Source organism: Rhinolophus hipposideros (assembly GCF_964194185.1).
Source record: "Rhinolophus hipposideros genome assembly, chromosome: X".
Lineage (NCBI taxonomy): Eukaryota > Metazoa > Chordata > Mammalia > Chiroptera > Rhinolophidae > Rhinolophus > Rhinolophus hipposideros.
This window is the reverse complement of record NC_138046.1, coordinates 66,270,121-66,288,163: the sequence shown is the minus strand read 5'-3', so window position 1 is coordinate 66,288,163 and position 18,043 is coordinate 66,270,121. Positions and strand designations below refer to the sequence as shown.

Genomic DNA, 18,043 nt, shown 5'->3' with positions numbered 1-18,043 from the left:
AATTTCAAAAATAAGAAAAGAAAAAAATTCTAAAAACCATTTTAAATTTTCTTTCTTTCTTTCTTTCTTTTTTTTTTTTTTTTTCAAATCTTGGCACAGAGAAGCGGGAAGTTACTTAGCACGGTTCCGGGTTTTCTCGCGCCCCGCCCTACCACAGCTACAGGCTTTTCGTCCCTGGGTCGGTCTGTCTTGCGGAGAGCAATCCCTGTCCATCCGACTGCGCTCTGCCCGCCCGCCGCGCATCTGCCCTTCTCTTCTGACTCCGCCCCGCATCTGTCCGGAACCGCCTCGCGTCTGAGCTGACCCAGTGCGCGTCTGCCAGTCAGTCCCTCCGGACCCGCCGCGAGTCTCAGGCTGCCGAAATCACCGCGCGTCACTCGGTCCGTACCCAGTGGGCATCTTGGGTATCTGGGCGGTCTCCGGTCCCCCGCGCGTGTGTGTGTCTGTCTGTCTCTCTGTCTGATCCGCCGCCTGCAGCCTGCCTGCCGGCCCAGCGCACCAAGTGCCCAGTCTGCCCTTTTGCTGACGTTGAGTGTGTGTAGCGGCCTTAGTTAGCTGGGAGCCCGCCTGAGACCCGCCAGGCAGCCAGCGGAGGAATACACGTTCGGCTCCTGCCCTTGTTGATGTAATTTTAAACCAACAGGAGCTCGAGGCCTATATTTATGCAGAAAACGGGTCGCGAGGCCTCAGCCTGCAATGCTAGATGTGGGGAGCCAGCCAGCTGCTTGATGATTTCTTACCATTTAACAGGGAAAGGGCAATTTCTTTCCTACTAGCTTTTGAAACTGATTTTAAATCTGAATGGGTGGAAATTTTAAGTCCCTTGGGTAGAACAGATTCCTGAATGGGGTGCCTTTTTGTCTGATGCGTTTGTTCTGAGCCTGCTGACCAGGTGTTTCTGAACTTCATTTTCTCAGCCTCAACAGGGTTTCTGAGTCTGCTTTTAGCTTCCTTCGCCTTGGCTTTTTTTCTGTTCGTGAACAGTTGCTTGGCCCATAGCTTAGAGAAAGCAGCCTTTTTTTTCTCTCCCAAGAGAGCCTCTTCCCTGTGCTCAGAGAGATGGGGAGTGGGGAACCTAATCCTGCTGGCAAGAAAAAGAAGTACCTCAAGGCTGCCCTGTATGTGGGTGACTTGGACCCAGATGTCACCGAGGACATGCTATATAAAAAGTTCAGGCCTGCTGGCCCTCTACGCTTCACGCGAATCTGTCGTGACCCGGTGACCCGCAGCCCCCTGGGCTATGGCTATGTTAACTTCCGCTTTCCTGCGGATGCTGAGTGGGCCCTGAACACCATGAATTTTGATTTGATTAATGGCAAACCATTCCGCCTCATGTGGTCTCAGCCAGATGACCGCTTAAGAAAGTCTGGAGTTGGAAATATATTCATCAAAAATCTGGACAAATCCATAGACAATAGGGCCCTTTTTTATTTATTTTCTGCTTTTGGGAACATTCTCTCCTGCAAAGTTGTATGTGATGACAATGGCTCTAAGGGTTATGCCTATGTGCACTTTGACAGCCTGGCGGCTGCCAATAGAGCCATCTGGCACATGAACGGAGTGCGGCTCAACAACCGCCAGGTGTATGTTGGCCGATTCAAATTTCCGGAAGAGCGGGCAGCTGAAGTCAGAACCAGGGATAGAGCAACTTTCACCAATGTTTTTGTTAAAAACTTTGGAGATGAAATGAATGATGAAAAACTGAAGGACATTTTCAGTGAGTATGGGCCAACTGAGAGTGTTAAGGTAATAAGAGATGCCAGTGGGAAATCTAAAGGCTTTGGATTTGTAAGATATGAGACACACGAGGCTGCCCAAAAGGCTGTGATGGACCTGCATGGAAAGTCCATCGATGGGAAAGTCCTATATGTAGGGAGAGCACAGAAGAAAATTGAACGTCTGGCTGAATTAAGGCGAAGATTTGAACGGCTGAGATTAAAAGAAAAAAGTCGGCCTCCAGGGGTGCCTATCTATATTAAGAACCTGGATGAGACCATCAATGATGAAAAACTGAAGGAGGAATTTTCTTCCTTTGGATCAATTAGCCGGGCCAAAGTGATGGTGGAAGTGGGGCAAGGCAAAGGGTTTGGTGTTGTCTGCTTCTCCTCTTTTGAAGAGGCTACCAAAGCAGTGGATGAGATGAATGGTCGCATAATGGGCTCCAAGCCCCTGCATGTCACCCTGGGCCAGGCCAGGCACAGGTGGTGAGAGTAAGAATGCTCAGTGTGTGTCAGCCTTAAGCTGGTGCCTACTTAGTTTGGGCTACTTTGTGATAAAAGGTTATTTTATGCCAATTCACAGGTGTGTTTTTTTAAGTGAATATTTTCTTTTGAAAATAATGTGAAACTAGAAATCCTTGTTCATTTTAGTGAAAAACATAATTTCTAATTGTAAAACTGTCATTTTGTACTATTTTTTGATATAATATTCTTAGGAATATGGAGAATAAAGTTTATTCCTCCACACATTTTTTTTTTCTAAATGGGTCAAGGTGAGGTAGTTGATTGAGTATATTTTCTTCCTTATTTCAATAATACTACTAAATTTGATTTCTTCAACAAAAATATTTTCAAAATGGTCCTTACTTCTGACTATATCACAGTGAAAAAGTCTAACTTGCTTTTTGAGAAATCAATAGTGCAGGGGAAAATGGATGTGATCCAGTTGTCATTTGTGCATAATTTCACCTTAAATTATTACTTAATATAAATGAATATTCTTTTAAAAAGATGTTAGCTTTTTTCTTCCCTTTATTTATTTATATTATTTGCCTTTTAAAAATATATATTTTGGGTATATCACACACTTAATAGTGGCTTTAACTAAGTGTTTAGAGTTTTCTCTAACTTCATACCCAGAAAAATAAACATATTGATGTTTTCTCAATCAGTACCTTAGAAAACTAGCACTTCAGGCATTAACTATTTAAATTATTAATTTCATCTTAAAAACCTTTCCTGAGAACTTTGATATTTGAGGACAGTCTAAGGAGCATTCTTACCACTCATTTTTCTAAGGTCCTTTGTATGTATACTTGGATAATGTTAAATTAACAAGAAAGATGAATAACTGCACTGAATTGCCTTTACATATAGATAATTTTAATATTCTACCTTCAGCTATTATTTTGTGAATATGAAAGGTAAATAATACATATAAGGATGTTTAAAAAAACTAAAGAACATCTTCTATTAAACTTGTCATTACCACTTGTAAATTGTTGAATATGTCCATGTGATAATATTCACGCATGTTTTGAAGTTAAGAAAAATGTTGTCACTCTTGAATAAATCACATGCCTCCTCTATCACGAGAGCTATTAATCCATTACAGATCTCTTTCTGTCTGGTTGCTTGGAAGTTGTGACAAAATGTTCTATGTTGCGGTTATGTTGTTTAGCCTGTAATTTCTAGATTACAGATTTTCTGTATTTCACTTGCAGTTCCCTCTTCTTCCCACACATCTACTTTCCATCCATCTTACACTTACTTTTATGTTTTCTTTGGACTACCTTTCTTTTAATATACGCCAGTTCAAATCCATTTTGGAAGTAAAGAAATAAATGATTTATGTAACATTTAAATAATTACTTTTAAAAAATATGATTCATTCATACCACAATCCAACCATAAGAAAATGTTTTGTCTCTATTCTCAGTTGGGTTTTATTGCTTTCCATAGAAATATTCAGTTTTATACATAAATCATATAAACGTATAATTTGTTTACTTTTGTTAGTAATTTGCCCACAAAATCATGAGAATAAGCTGTCTTTATGTAATTATCTACAAATTACATGTATTTTCATTATCAAATATTTTCAAATGGAAATCATTGTTGTTTTTTAATTTTAAACATAATACATGTTGATTGTAAAAAAAATGTACACAATGCTAAAATTTATAAAGGAGGAAGTAAAATTACAACAGTTCAGAGATAACTGCTATTAATATTTTCAGTACATGCATATCCTCCTATGCCTTTTTTCCTATGTATACAGTTTTATAAACAAAAAGAAATATATGTACTGTTATGTGTTTTTTTTTTTAATTTTCAACTAAATCCTAACCATCTTTTCATGTCAATAAACATTGATCTGTATCATCATTTTAGTGACTGCATAGTATTCCATTGTGTGGATGTACTATAACTTCTCTAAGTAGTTCATTATTGAATAAGATTTATATGTTTTTCAATGTTTTCTACATTTGTAAACAATGCTGTGATGAACATCCTTGCTTAAAAATATTTTTGAGTTATATGAGCTTGAGAAAAAATATCTATAGCATGTAAAAACTTAAATCTACTAGAAAAATAAAAATGCAGATCATATTGATACATGTATCAAAATTTTGAAAAATGTTCAAGATATCTCTTCATTTAAACTGACAAAAGACAAACTAAGCTAATGAGAGTTAATTTTTCATTGTTTATGAGCCTACTTGCTTTATATCATTGTGATTAAAATATATGAAAATGCTGCAACTCCAAATAAAATTTAAAATAGTTACATTGGTAATTATTTACCATATGTACCCTCTATTATTTTTTACTCATTACCAGTTTTCATTTAAATTTATAAACCTGAAGTCTCGGTGTTAATCTAAAACCTTTACAAATGCTTTGATTCAATATAAATCACTGAAGATCTAGAAGGTAAAAATCTTCAAATATAAGCATTTAATACATTTCAGGAAATTATTTAAGTATTTAAATTATTGCTATTTTCAAAAAGTTAGCCAGTATAAAGAAAAGGAGTAATTAAAATATACCTAAGTACAGGTAAAATATACATGTTAGGAATCTGCAAAACGGTCAAAAGAACTCTATAAATTGAGTTGGTGAAAAACAGGGGAAAGTTATAAAGGAAAGATAATCTCTATTTGTGCACAAACATCTGGGTACTTTCTCAATCTTGTATTTTTCATTTTCATTTACATTTAATAGACTCCTAATAATTAAGGCTTTCAAGGGGAAGCGAAACTACTGAAAAGCTTGAATGAGTTACCAAGCGTTAAAAATAGGTTATTGTTCATTTCCTAGCTCAAGACAATTAGTAAAAATTGGTAAAATTATACTATCAATGATCAACTTAAGAATGGATTTTTAAATACAAGTATTTTTTGTTGGCTTTTTGTTTTTCTTTCTTTCTTTCAGCTTTTCAAAACAGTCACTTGTACAAACTTCAAATGTGCCCGGGCGAAGGAAATTAAGAACTTGCTTTGTGATTACAAACCATCACATTAAAGATTATTTTGGGGAAGCTTTTCTATACAGGTAGTTTCACCCATACTGGTGCCTTTCTAATTGTATCTATGGTTAATGAGGAAAATAAAATGTTACATGCGTAAGTGATATTTTTCGCCCAATGAAAAAAAGTAAGAATATTTATTTTTTAAGGGAATATTAAGAAATGGAGTGAATACCATCTTACCTATAAATAAATGGAAGGGAACAGTTAGAAATATATTAATAAATGATTGAATATAGATTATACAAATGTTGCCAGTGCTTATGAGAAATATATTAATAAATGATTGAATATAGATTATACAAATGTTGCCAGTGCTTATGACAATACCTGGAATATAGTTAGCATTCCATGATTATTTGTTGAATTAAAGAATAATCAATGGATCATGTTGTTTGCTTGTTTTCCAACTCTCTTAGTATTTGACAAGAGAAATGAGTTATTACAGTATAAGCCATTTTTATTAAATCTCATCCTATGAAGAAATAATTGAAAAGTGATTGGTTACACAGACTGTTTCTAACGTAGTGTTACTGGTGACATAATCTCATGCTCATACTGTTAAGGTATTATCGATGCTTTCACACTTCTCATGCTCTTTCTTTTTCATTATTGTTAAACACTTAAGTGATGAGCCTGTCTTAGACAAGGCTGCTTCTTTGTGTGTGTGTGTGTGTGTGTTTAACTGTTTTTTAAAAATTTTTTGGAGTGACAATTGTCAGTAAAATTACATAGATTTCAGGTGTACAACTGCACTACATCATCGACAAATCCCATTGTGTGTTCACCACCAGAGTCAGTTCTCTTTCCATCATATATTTGATCCCCCTTACCCTCATCTCCCACCCAAGGCTTCTAATAATTGACATAACTTAAGTAAAAGTCTGTTTGTAGAGAAACTTTTTAAAATAAATTAATGGCATGTTGCTTCAAAACTGTTGCACAAGGTTTTGCTCCTACATTGAACCAAGTGATCACAATAATCCCTGAGAGACTAGTGCTTGTGCATGTGAAATGAATTGACTCTTACACATTTCAGGGTGTTATTTACTTCCCGTGAAGTGTAACCTAACAAATGGGTTCTTGGAGCCTCAAGAGTGAATGTATCTGCTTGTCTCCAGGGGACCATGGGCAGTCGGTAGAAATAATCTAGCTGCCACTGGAAATCTGAGAAGAGAAAGGCCTGACTGACTTCAACACAAACACTGAGGATAATAATGCCTATGAAACTTTAAACAACTAACTCCAAGTGCTTTCACCCTCACAAGCCAAAGTCAATTTTAAAAGTGCTCCCATTTGGCACAAAAAAGGATCAGAGTTCTCACTATATGTCTCATCAAATGTTTGTAGTTTAGTTTAATTAAAAAATATTTAGTGCTTTAGAGAGACTGCAAGGAAAAGGATGAGTGCTGATACTATATGACACAACTGTCTTAATCATCAGAGTAAATTAGCTTTGTTTTAGAACTAATAGTACGTGAAACACCAGATGTTGGCATCTTTTGTATAAAAACAAGCCTCCTATTATGTAGACTAAATAACTTTACATCCTTTTGAGATTGAATTGAAACTTTCTAAAGGGTAAATTATGCTTTTGAAAAATTAAGGACTTTTTAAATCAATATTTGGGGGCATTTAAAAAGTAATTTTAAGCTAATTTACACGGAATGGCAAATAACTTTTTTTAAGTCTTTGAAAATTTGGGGTGGACTAAATACCTGAATAGAACAAACAGAAGAGTGTTGTGCAGGGCGGCCTGCGGGGTCTCTGGTCCCGCTCCCCACACAAGAACGCAGGACATGGTGTGGCCAAAAAGGAACACCAATGAAGCCATAGATAGGGGAGTCATACTACCATATTCTCCATGACTGCTGGGTTGGAGACACAGGAAACAAGAGCCACACAATCCGCAACCCTCTCACTCCGCCACTTGCTAGCTCAGCCACCATCTTCTTGCTAGCCCCCCCTTTTTTTTGGCTAGAGTAGCCACAGCAGTTATATTAGTGGCCAATGGCTCACTCGTTACAGCTGATGGCCAACTAGCCACAGCTGGTGGCCATCCAATCACAGTTGATGGCCATTTACTACCCCAGTGAGCACCTTTCCACATGAGGCCGAGAGCCTGGAAACTGCACTCCTGGCTCTCTCCCCACAGAGAGGAATTTGCAAACTTTTCTTTTTCAGTGATTCGGGAAGCCCAAAATATATCCCTAATTGGTTTTCTTGCACAAAAATTTATTACACGTTAATGTTCTTAAATGAAGAAGTAAATACTTTTTTTTTATGATAAAAGACAGTTTTATTACATTATGGTAAGGACAGTAACAAAGCAATGCAAGTCAAGATGAAGAATGCGTTTCCGTGTTCATTACAGTATTTTGAAAACCAGGGTATTTGTGAACTAATTCAAGAATAAGTCAAAGAAGGGGCATAGAGAAATGAGGAGTAATTTAAATGTTATAAATGAATACTGTGAAGACAAAATTCTGCCTCGTTCAGTATCTAAGGTGAAGCATCATGAATACTTTTCATTCAACTTATATGGTTATTCTTAACACTGATTTGCCTACTACAGCATTACTAAACCTCAGGAACATTTCATTTGTAAGTGGATTTCTAAAATAATTTTTGGTGCTAATCTGCTCCTCTCTACTTCTTACCTCCATGACCTAATCTCAATTCCGTTCTTACTGAATCCTCAAGTTTATATCAGGTATTTCTGCTTTACTACATAGTTTGTCTAAACATCATCTCAGAATTTTTTATTAGATATGCATATATGTAATATTGCACCATTTTGTTGAGATAAAGTTTCAGGACTTGCATGTTAAGCCACTGTAGATGGTGGGAAATGTCTACTGTTTATAGGTGGATGAGTGTATCTACCTGAAGATATTATTTTTTAAAAAATGCAAATATCTGAATGATGCTAATTAAACCGACAACAAAGCTATGTAGTTTAGTTGGGGTCTGTTTGGAATTGTGGTTTCGTAATATATACATGGGCTGGTGGATATGAATAACAAAGACTGGTTAGATTATATACCTGGAAATATATATTGCTAACATGGGACAAATTATGAGATATGAAAGCAACATTCCAAAAATAATGAGATAATGCTAAGAGAAACTGCCCAACTTTCCTGAAGTGGCAGCATAGACAATGAAAATTAATTATGTGTACCCTTTAGTTTTTTTATGGAGACATATCACAATAATGTAAACTCAGGCAAAGGGTAAAAATATATAGGAAGATACAATTTACTGAAACACATATTTTGATATAAGTAAAACAAACTGTGAAAGAATGAAAAATAAGTATAAACTAAGTATGTCTCTTATTTTAGTCTTCAAAAGAAAAACAGTTTTATATCAGGCAGAATGATTTTTTTTCAGACCACTGGGTCGTTTTCACTATTTTTTCTCTTTACGTTGAAGAGAGATGCATGTATTTAACCTATTTTAATGCTCAAAGACAAAATATATTCTATTTATAGGTGACATATAAATCGGAAAACAATGCCTCAACAGCAAACTTTGTTATATAGATCCTTTAAGCTGGGTTTCTGATACAAGTAATTACATACTTGACATTTTATCTCTGAACTAGGGCCAAGAACTTTGGGCTGTCAAAATTGTGTTTTAATTGATCTTGGATCATACATTTTTTAGAGTATTGTTTGGTAGAACTGTTTACCTTACTAAATGTACAAAGGCTATCTATCTTTCAGGTTTCTGGATAAAATTGAACTGTTTATCTTACTAAATGTACAAAGGCTATCTATCTTTCAGGTTTCTGGATAAAATTGAAAATGCTCTTAAGTACTTGAAACAATATGGAATATGGACTCTGTCCTAAAAAAAACAAAATTAAGGCTCATTGAATAACTAAGAATACTACATTAAATGATTTTACTTAGTATTAGGAATTCATTAGTAAAAGAGAAAGGAATTTCAGATAAGTTGAATACATATGTATATATGTATGTACCAGGGGTGCAAACAAAATGTATGTCGTATACACATGACTTGTATTCATCTTTTGTTATCAGTATCGTGTTCCCCCCAAATAAGACCTAACCGGAAAATAAGCCCTAGCATGATTTTTCAGGATGACATCCCCTGAACATAAGCCATAATGCATCTTTTGGAGCAACACTTAATATAAGACCTGGTCTTATTTTCGGGGAAAGATAGTATATATCGAGTATTACAATTTTAATACAGTTTTTTCCTTTCTTAAAAATGTGTATACATTTTTTGGCACTGTATATATATATATATATATATATATATATATATATATATATAAATATATACACACTTGTATATATACCTATATAGGTATATATATAACATATATAGGTATATATACAATATATATAGATATATATTGTATATATTGTATATAGATATATATTGTATATATACCTATATAGGTATATATAGGTATATATACATGTATATATAATATGTATCTATGTATAAGTATATATAAATGTATATAGTAATACATTATATATGTGTATATATATATATATATATATATATATATATATATGTACAGTGCCAAAAATTTATATGCATTTTAAGAAAGGGAAAAACTCTATTAAAATTGTAATACAATACAATTATTTATTTATATATACACATATATATTATGTAATATATACATAATATATGTGTGTGTGTGTGTATATATATATATATAAAACAAGGACATTGTCTGTTTACCAACATAGTAAGATCTCCGGGGAAAAAAACATGGTTCGGTGCAGTTTGCATAGTATGGTACTTTTTTGTTTAAAAAGAAAAAGGACAAAAATAAGAATGCTTTTGCTTGTATATGCACAGAGAGAGAAATTATGAAAGCATATACAGGAAAGCAATAACAGTGATAACCAGATTGGAAAGTAGTAGGACTAGAAACTAATGAATGGGAGATAAGAGGTGAGAGGAATTTTTTTAGAACATAACTTTTCATATATTTTTCAACTATATGTATACCTTATCTATTTAAAAAGTTAAACTAAATACAAACACATATTTCAAAATGCAAAAGTGAATTAATAGAGTTAATATATTGTCCCCAAAAAAAGGGCTCCCACAAAAATATGTAAAAGTGAGGATTGGCTACAAAAGGGCAAAATGTCATAGAAATCCTTCACAACTACTAAGAGAGGGGAGTCACATTTCTCTGGTGCAATATCATTGCCCAAAGAGCGATGAGAAGGTAGAGACGGTGGAGAACAGAGGAAAGATTTGGCCCTCAGGACTATGAACTTGTGGCAACCCATGGAAAACTTCATTAAGAAAAGTCAGGCTTTAATGCTTAAAGTTGTTTCAGAAGATACATTGTTTATTCTTTTCTTAGACTCACATATACTACCTAAAAGCTTTAGGACTTCCTGGGATTCTTTGAGGTATTCCAGCTCTACTTTCTAACTTCACAACAATTACTCTAAAATGTGCTATAATGTTTTGAATTTTAAGCTCCATATGTTTTGTAGTTTGTACTCAGATGTCTCAACATTTTCTCTTTCTAAGGTGCATTGGTAAATTTCTAATTTTATTATGACACTAATGGTAGATTATTCCTATAAAAATTTCAAGATTTGCATGGTGATTGGGATGGGAAATAGTGCTAATTCTAGTGAAGTTAAAATCTTGTGTTTATAGGGAAATTGGATGGATGGATGGATGGATGGATGGATGGATGGATATGTGCCTACTTCCATACATATATACATAATAAAAAATAATGAGGGAATAAAAGGGAGATGAGAACAAATGAATATAACCCAGGAATATTGATGTATCTCTTATAACATGGGGCTCAAATGTAGAACTACAGACCTCCTAGACAAAAACAGTGTTTTGATTCCCAAAAAAAGGCTGTGTGCAAGTAAAGGTAATTAGACAAGTGGCAGGTGGAAAGAGCCAGAGGTAATTCAATCCAGTGATATCTTTACAATGAACTAATGAACTAATATTTACTAAAGTGCTGGTGGTGAAGTACGGGCCCACATGTAGTTAAAGGCAGTATGGAAATGAGTTGGCATTCTGTGTTTCTCAAAATTTGGTCCAGAGTGTATCAGAATCACCTGGGGTGTTTGTTAAAATTGAGATTTTTAGAACTCTCCTTTGCCTTCTGAATCAAAATTAATGTACCAGTAGTAAGATGGAGTGAACTACAGAAATCTACAATTTTTTTCATAGCTTTTTTAACAGTCTTTTTTTTTTTTTTCTATAAGGCACCACGTGGTAATTATTTTAGCCTTTGTGGGACAAGAGGTAACAGCAATGATATTATTCATGTACTTACATAACAAGAAAAAATACAAATATCCACATATTTCATTTTTTTAATTTTGTTAAATTGATTGGGGTGACATTGTTTAATAAGATTATATAGGTTCCAAGTGCACAATTATGTAAGACATCATCTGTACATCACATTGTGTGCTCTCCACCCACAGTCAAGTCTCCTTCTGTCCCCATATATTTGACCCCCTTTGCCCTCTTCCACTTTCCCCCACTCTCCTTTCCCTCTGGTAACTACCATACTGTTGTCTGTGCTTATGAGCTTTTGTTTGTCTTACTTGTTCGTTTGTTGCTTTCTGTTTTATATCTCACATATGAGTGAAGTCATATGGTTCTCAACCTTTTCTGTCTGACTTATTTCACTTAGCATGATATTCTCAAGATCCATGTTGTCACAAATGTCAGTATTTCACCTTTTTTATGGCCAAGTAATATTCCATTATATATATGTACCACATCTTCTTTAGCCAATCATCTATGGAAGGACACTGGTTGTTTCCATGTCTTGGCCACCATGAATAATGTTGCAATGAACATAAGGGTCTGTATATATTTATGAATAAGTTTTAAAATTTTTTAGGTAGATACCCAGAAGTGGGATTGCTGGGTCGTATGGTAACTCTTCCTAATTTTTTGAGGAACCTTCACATTGTTTTCCATAACATTTTAAAATTCACAAAATTCAAAATGACAATAAAATAGTATCTTTTTTGTAATACAATTCTAATGAAGGGAATATCGAGATGTTACATTTCACTTAATTAGGGTTCAAAGTTGGTTTCCTCAACCATCAAATAAATTGCAAATACATTCATCTGCAAAAACACTTTTTAGCTTGCAGTTCATACACAACCAATTGGCAGCCCAGTGGTTAGAGTTTTCCAACCACTGATCTATTAGGTTGGTGCTGGGTGACAAAGGTGAAGGGATTAAGAAGTACAAATTGGTAGTTACAAAATAGTCATGGGGATGCAAAGTAAAGCATAAGGAATATAGTCAGTAATGTTGCAACAACTATGTATAGTGCCAGGTGGGTACTAGACTAATCAGGGAGGATCACTGCATAAATTACATAAATGTCTAACCACGATGCTGTACACCTGAAACTAATATAAAATAATATTGAATGTCAACTATAACTGAAAAAATAAAAATAAAGTAATTGTGATTTTTACAAGTATTTTTAACCTTTTAAACTGCAACCTAATAGAAATACTGACCTACAGACTGGCCTAGAAAGTATTTCCCAAGGTTAGCTACATAGAATAAGTAATTTAAAAAAGAAAAATACTTTATTAACATATCATTCAATAAAATCAGTTTAAAATGAAATAAAGTTAAAAAGTAAAACAAAAATAATGGTAGTCAAACCATAAAAGTACTACTGTGTTTCCCTGAAAGTAAGACCTAGCCAGACAATCAGCTCTAACGCGTCTTTCGGAGCAAAAATTAATATAAAACCCGGTATTATATTATATTATATTATATTATAATATAATATAATATAATATAATATAATATAATATAATATAATATAATATAATATAATATGACTGGGTCTTATTTTACTATAAGTAAACTATAGTAAATTAATTTAGTATAAGTAAATTATAGTAAAATAAACGGGTCTTATATTAATTTTGGCTCGAAAACACGAATTAGAGCTGATTGTCCGGCTAGGTCTTGTTTTGGGGGAACCACGGTAGAACACAGAAGTGACTCTTGGTTTCCAAATTTCTGAATGGGAAATAATTTCTAAACAAATGCTAGATATAAGTACCTAAAATGATCAGGTTATAAAAAATGTTCCATTTTAGTAAGAAAAAGATAATACACTCACACACACACACACACACACACACACACACAGTATACATGGATATACTGTGCAAGTGTTTGTGTGTGTTATAGATTGTACAGCTAATCAAAATATTGTGTAATTTTCTTTATTATAAAATTATAGGTAATTTTTATTTTATTCTTTTTCATTACTTATATTTTCCAAATAATTTATAACTAAAATGTAGACAGCCTTTAATACAGAAAAAAAATGTTTAAAATTACAAAGATTTTATAATAACTGAACTCTTATCTTCCCACCCTCTAAATCTGCTCCTCCTTGTATCTTCCCCATCTCAGTAAATGGCAGCTCCTTTCTTGCAGTTTTCAGGCCAAAAACCTTGGAGTTATTTTTGACCCCTTTCTTTTTTCATACGCTCGACATCCAATCTGTCGGGAAATTATGATGGCTAAGCCATGAAAATACATTCAAAATCTTATAATTTAATTATCACCTTTATTGTCAACAGCCCAATCCAAAGCACCATCATCTCTCACCTGGATTATTCCATCAGTCTTTCAACAGATCTTCCTACTCTCACCCTTTTCTTCCTACATTCTATTCTTCACACAACTGACAGGATGACTCCTTACAAATATAAGTCAGATCATGTAACTTCCTTGTTCTCAATGTCCAGTAGTTGTCCAGCACACACACAATGAATTTTAAAGTCCTTACCATGACCTTACCTTGCTGATTAAATCTTTGACCCCTCTTCCCTTTTCTCATGTCACTCTCATCACACTGTCACTTCAATATTCTGAGAAATATTAAGCACACTATCTAGTTCCTTTGTTCATGTTCTGTCCTTCTGCCTGGAACTGTCCTTAGTAAGATAGATGCATGGTTCATTCTATCAATTCAACCAGGTCTCAGCTAAAAATACCACCAAATGAAAAAGGCTTTTTCTCACCTCTCTACATGAAATTGCAAACCCTACTTTCTTCCAGGACTCTTCATTCCTCTTCCTTAAGTTACTTTATTTTTCTTCATAGCATTTAAAACCATCTGCCATATTTTATGCGTATTTGCATTGTTGACCTCCACCCCATTAGCACTAGAATATATTCTCCATGTGAGTGGGGACTTTGTTTACCGTAGTATCCCTGTGCCTAGAAGAGTGACAGATATCTAATGATGGTAAATACATAGTTATTTAATAAATGAATTGCATAACATGAGAGGATGTAATACAACATGAAAGAGTAATTATTATATCATATAATAGTAACAAAATGAAGCAGAATGCATTTTGTTAACAACAGCAACATAAAACCTTCCCAAGAGGAAAAAAATAATAGTGAAAGAAAATTCATCAAAACATTTATAGTGGATGTGACGCTCTCTGAAAAATAGAAACAATGTGTAATTTTCTTTACTCTCCTTTTTTTGAGATTCCAAATTTTGTTTAATGAACATATTTTATAATGAATAAAATTGATGGACTTTAAAAATTCTTAAAATATAATGGAGTAAATAAAAATTAAAGCTCAATAACTTTGTTGAGATTAATATTTTACTCCTATATTTCTCTTTACCAAATGAAAATTGAAAGGAAATTAGAAACTGGGAAATATTCACACCAATTATGCCAGATCAATGGTTACACTTTTTATTTTTATATAATGGGACCACACAAATCAATACAAGAGCAAAAGTGTTTGTGGGGGAAATATAGGAATAGACAACTATAAAAGAAAAAAAGGGGAAATAACAACTGGATAGCAAAAATATGACCATTTCCTTGGTAACTAGCTAAGAAACGCAAATTAAATGAGAGACCATTTTCAACTATCAAAATAGTAATGCTGAAATAATTAGTTAATGTTAGTGAAGTTGTAGTTAAAACAGGCACTCTCAAGTAGTGATGATCAAGGTTTAACTTTTTAGAACTCTTTGGAAACTATTTTGGCAATTTGCTTTAGTGTCCTTAAAATTGTTCATAGCTTTTGAACAAGTGATTATCATCCTAAAACCCATATAGTTACGGTTCCCCATTAGAATGGAAAATTCCATTTTCTAACCCTCATTAAAGTTCTCTGGAGTTATCTTCATGCCTCATCACTCTCCTGCTTCCCTGACAACACTCCACCCCTACACCCCAACATAATCTCTAAGAAAAAAAAAAGGCAGTATGTTGGCAAGTTTAACTATTGCATGCCAGAAAAACTCACTTTTCCTCAAGTATAGCCTCCTTTTTTCTATCTGCTTTTCTCAAGCAATTACATCTACCAGAGCTGAGATCATAGGTGTGCAGTACTTATTTGTTAATTGAATTATTGAAAACACACATCCTGTGTGTTATCTTGTTCTGGCCATTAAAAGGTTTGTTTTCTATCGTTAGAAATGGAGGCTAGGGTGGCCGGTTAGCTCAGTTGGTTAAAGCCTGGTGCTAATGACACCAAGATTGCTGGTTGGATCCCCCCACTCCCCCAGCCCCCACCGCCTGGGTCACTGGGAGCTGTGCTCTCCTTAAAAAAAAAAAAAAAAAAAATGGAGGCTAATACCCAGAAAAAAAGGAAGAAACTCAAATGAAGTTACCATTTGCCAACCCAGAAATCATAGCTTTACCTTGATCTTAAACTTGTTTTCTATGCTGGTGTCCAAATATTGATTTAATCATTTAGTCCAAATAAGTGTATTTGTGCACTTGCGTACACTTGTGTGTACTTGTGTGTCTGTGCTTGTTTATATGTGTTTGGGTGCTTGGAGAAATAGAGGATTTTAAAGTTGTCTGATTAAAGTTATTAAAATACTTGAATCAGTTATACTAGGAGTAGAGATAGTCTCCAATATATTCTGACTCTCTTATATAACTTCAGCATTTACTAACTCAGAACTGCAAGAAAAAAGAAATTAAAATTTAAAAGCTTTACCAAATGAAGTATATTGGAACAGAATAAAAATGTTAAAGAAAGACTGAAAGAAATTGTTTGTTTTCACCCACTACAAAAAGAAACATTCTATATAAATCCCCCAGAAAAGTAAGTAACAGAAATACTTGGGAATGAGGATGATGGAGACGTCGGACTCAATAGGTATCTGTAGTCACTTCTAAAATGAATTGTTTAACAGAGCAACTATTGATAAACAAAACAAGCCTGCCATTAATCTAATTAGGGAATGACTAACTGAGACGAATGATTAGATTTGCTGCAAATGAAGCAGAGTACTTGGGCAATTTTTTCCATCTATCTAAACGAAAGTTTAGTAGTGATTTAAAATGGTATCTAGTGTTTCTTTACCTATATATGTCTATTTCTAAACTATATTCTGTTCGCACATTTTCATTAGTGATAAGGAAAATCAATTCAGTGAATGTAAAGTATTGGCAATTTTTTTCCTTCAATTTTGAAAAGCACATCTCCCAGTTTCCCTTTATATTAAAAAAAGTTTGAAATGCAATAGATGTTATTTTTACTGCCAACCATGATAGTGTAGGCTGTCTTGGCCTCTGAGCCATTGATTCTCTCTTATCTCCCAGAATGTTTGACAACAAATACAGTGTATAATTCAACTCAGATTTTGTATTAAGGTGTAGCTTGAGGTTAAAGTAGTCACAGTGCTTTAAATTCCTTGAGCCATTTTAAACTACAATATACTTTCTCTTATGTTTGGATAAAAGATTTGCATTATTTAGGGGATGGGGAGATAATCACCATCCTTTAGCAATTGAGGAATAGTACTCACAAAAATGCTGGGATGACCAATAATAGATTTTCCTCCCAATATTAAGTCTACGTTCATAAACATGAATCTATAAATATTTGTCTTTGGTAAATGTTACATAATATTCAGTTTTCCAAAATTAAGTATGGCTAGAAAGCTCCACTTCTTTAAAATTGTTCTGATAGGAAGAAGTGTGCAACTATCCAGATAATTTGCATATGTACTCGAATCAATTTTTTAAGTCTATATGGCTTTCTAAAAATAGTGTCATCCTCCCTGAAATGAAATCCTTATACAATAAGTTTTATTTTTGTTTTGTTTTTTCCCTGCCCCTACCTTATGGTATTAGTGTTGGATTGGTGCCTGGACCAGAAAAGCATTTGTGACTACCAACATTTCATCCTGAAGGAATTTCCAAGCCCTGTTCTTCTTAATAGCTACATACTCCCAGCTTCCTCCATAACATTGAATCATTCTGTATGGCTAAGGAAGCCCAGAGTAGCCTACTATTACTATGCAACTAACTATATACCTGTTTACCTCCAAAGATATCTACATAGATCACAAAAAGTTATTCTATGGAAATGCACAAATATGGGACCCAATTCTTTTTGCAAAGCTTCAGTGCTATCTGAAATTAAGCAAATTTAGCATATACAAGTATAACTGAGAAAAGGCTAATTCAAAACAGTGAAAGTAAAATTAACAGCAAAATCACTTCTAAATTAGTAAAGAATCCATAAGTAATGAAAGAAGTCATACACTTGATGATTTCAAACATAGACTGTTTCATTACCTTAATTATTTTGGATCTCCCTACATTCCACGTCAACATTAATGCTTTTAAAGATGTCCTCATTGTTTTTTTGTTTTGTTTTTGTTTTTGTTTTTTTTAAATCCAGAGTCAACTTTCTCAACAGAAGAACAAGTCAAGAATGCTGCTATAATGATTTATATCTA

General features: G+C 33.9%; 1 protein-coding gene across 2 annotated transcripts; it reads left to right on the top strand.

Annotated features, from left to right (window-relative positions):
- The first annotated feature begins 275 nt into the window (after positions 1-275).
- Positions 276-4,501, top strand: PABPC5 (poly(A) binding protein cytoplasmic 5). Of its 2 annotated transcripts, none has more exons than XM_081042871.1 (2): positions 276-380; positions 1,034-4,501. In XM_081042871.1, the coding sequence occupies exon 2, from the start codon at positions 1,060-1,062 to the stop codon at positions 2,206-2,208; it is 1,149 nt and encodes a 382-aa protein (XP_080898997.1). In that variant the 5' UTR covers positions 276-380; positions 1,034-1,059; the 3' UTR covers positions 2,209-4,501. The 2 variants fall into 2 exon arrangements, with proteins under 2 accessions (XP_080898997.1, XP_080898996.1); XM_081042870.1 differs by having other exon boundaries at positions 283-380; positions 918-4,501.
- Positions 4,502-18,043: the final 13,542 nt, after the last annotated feature.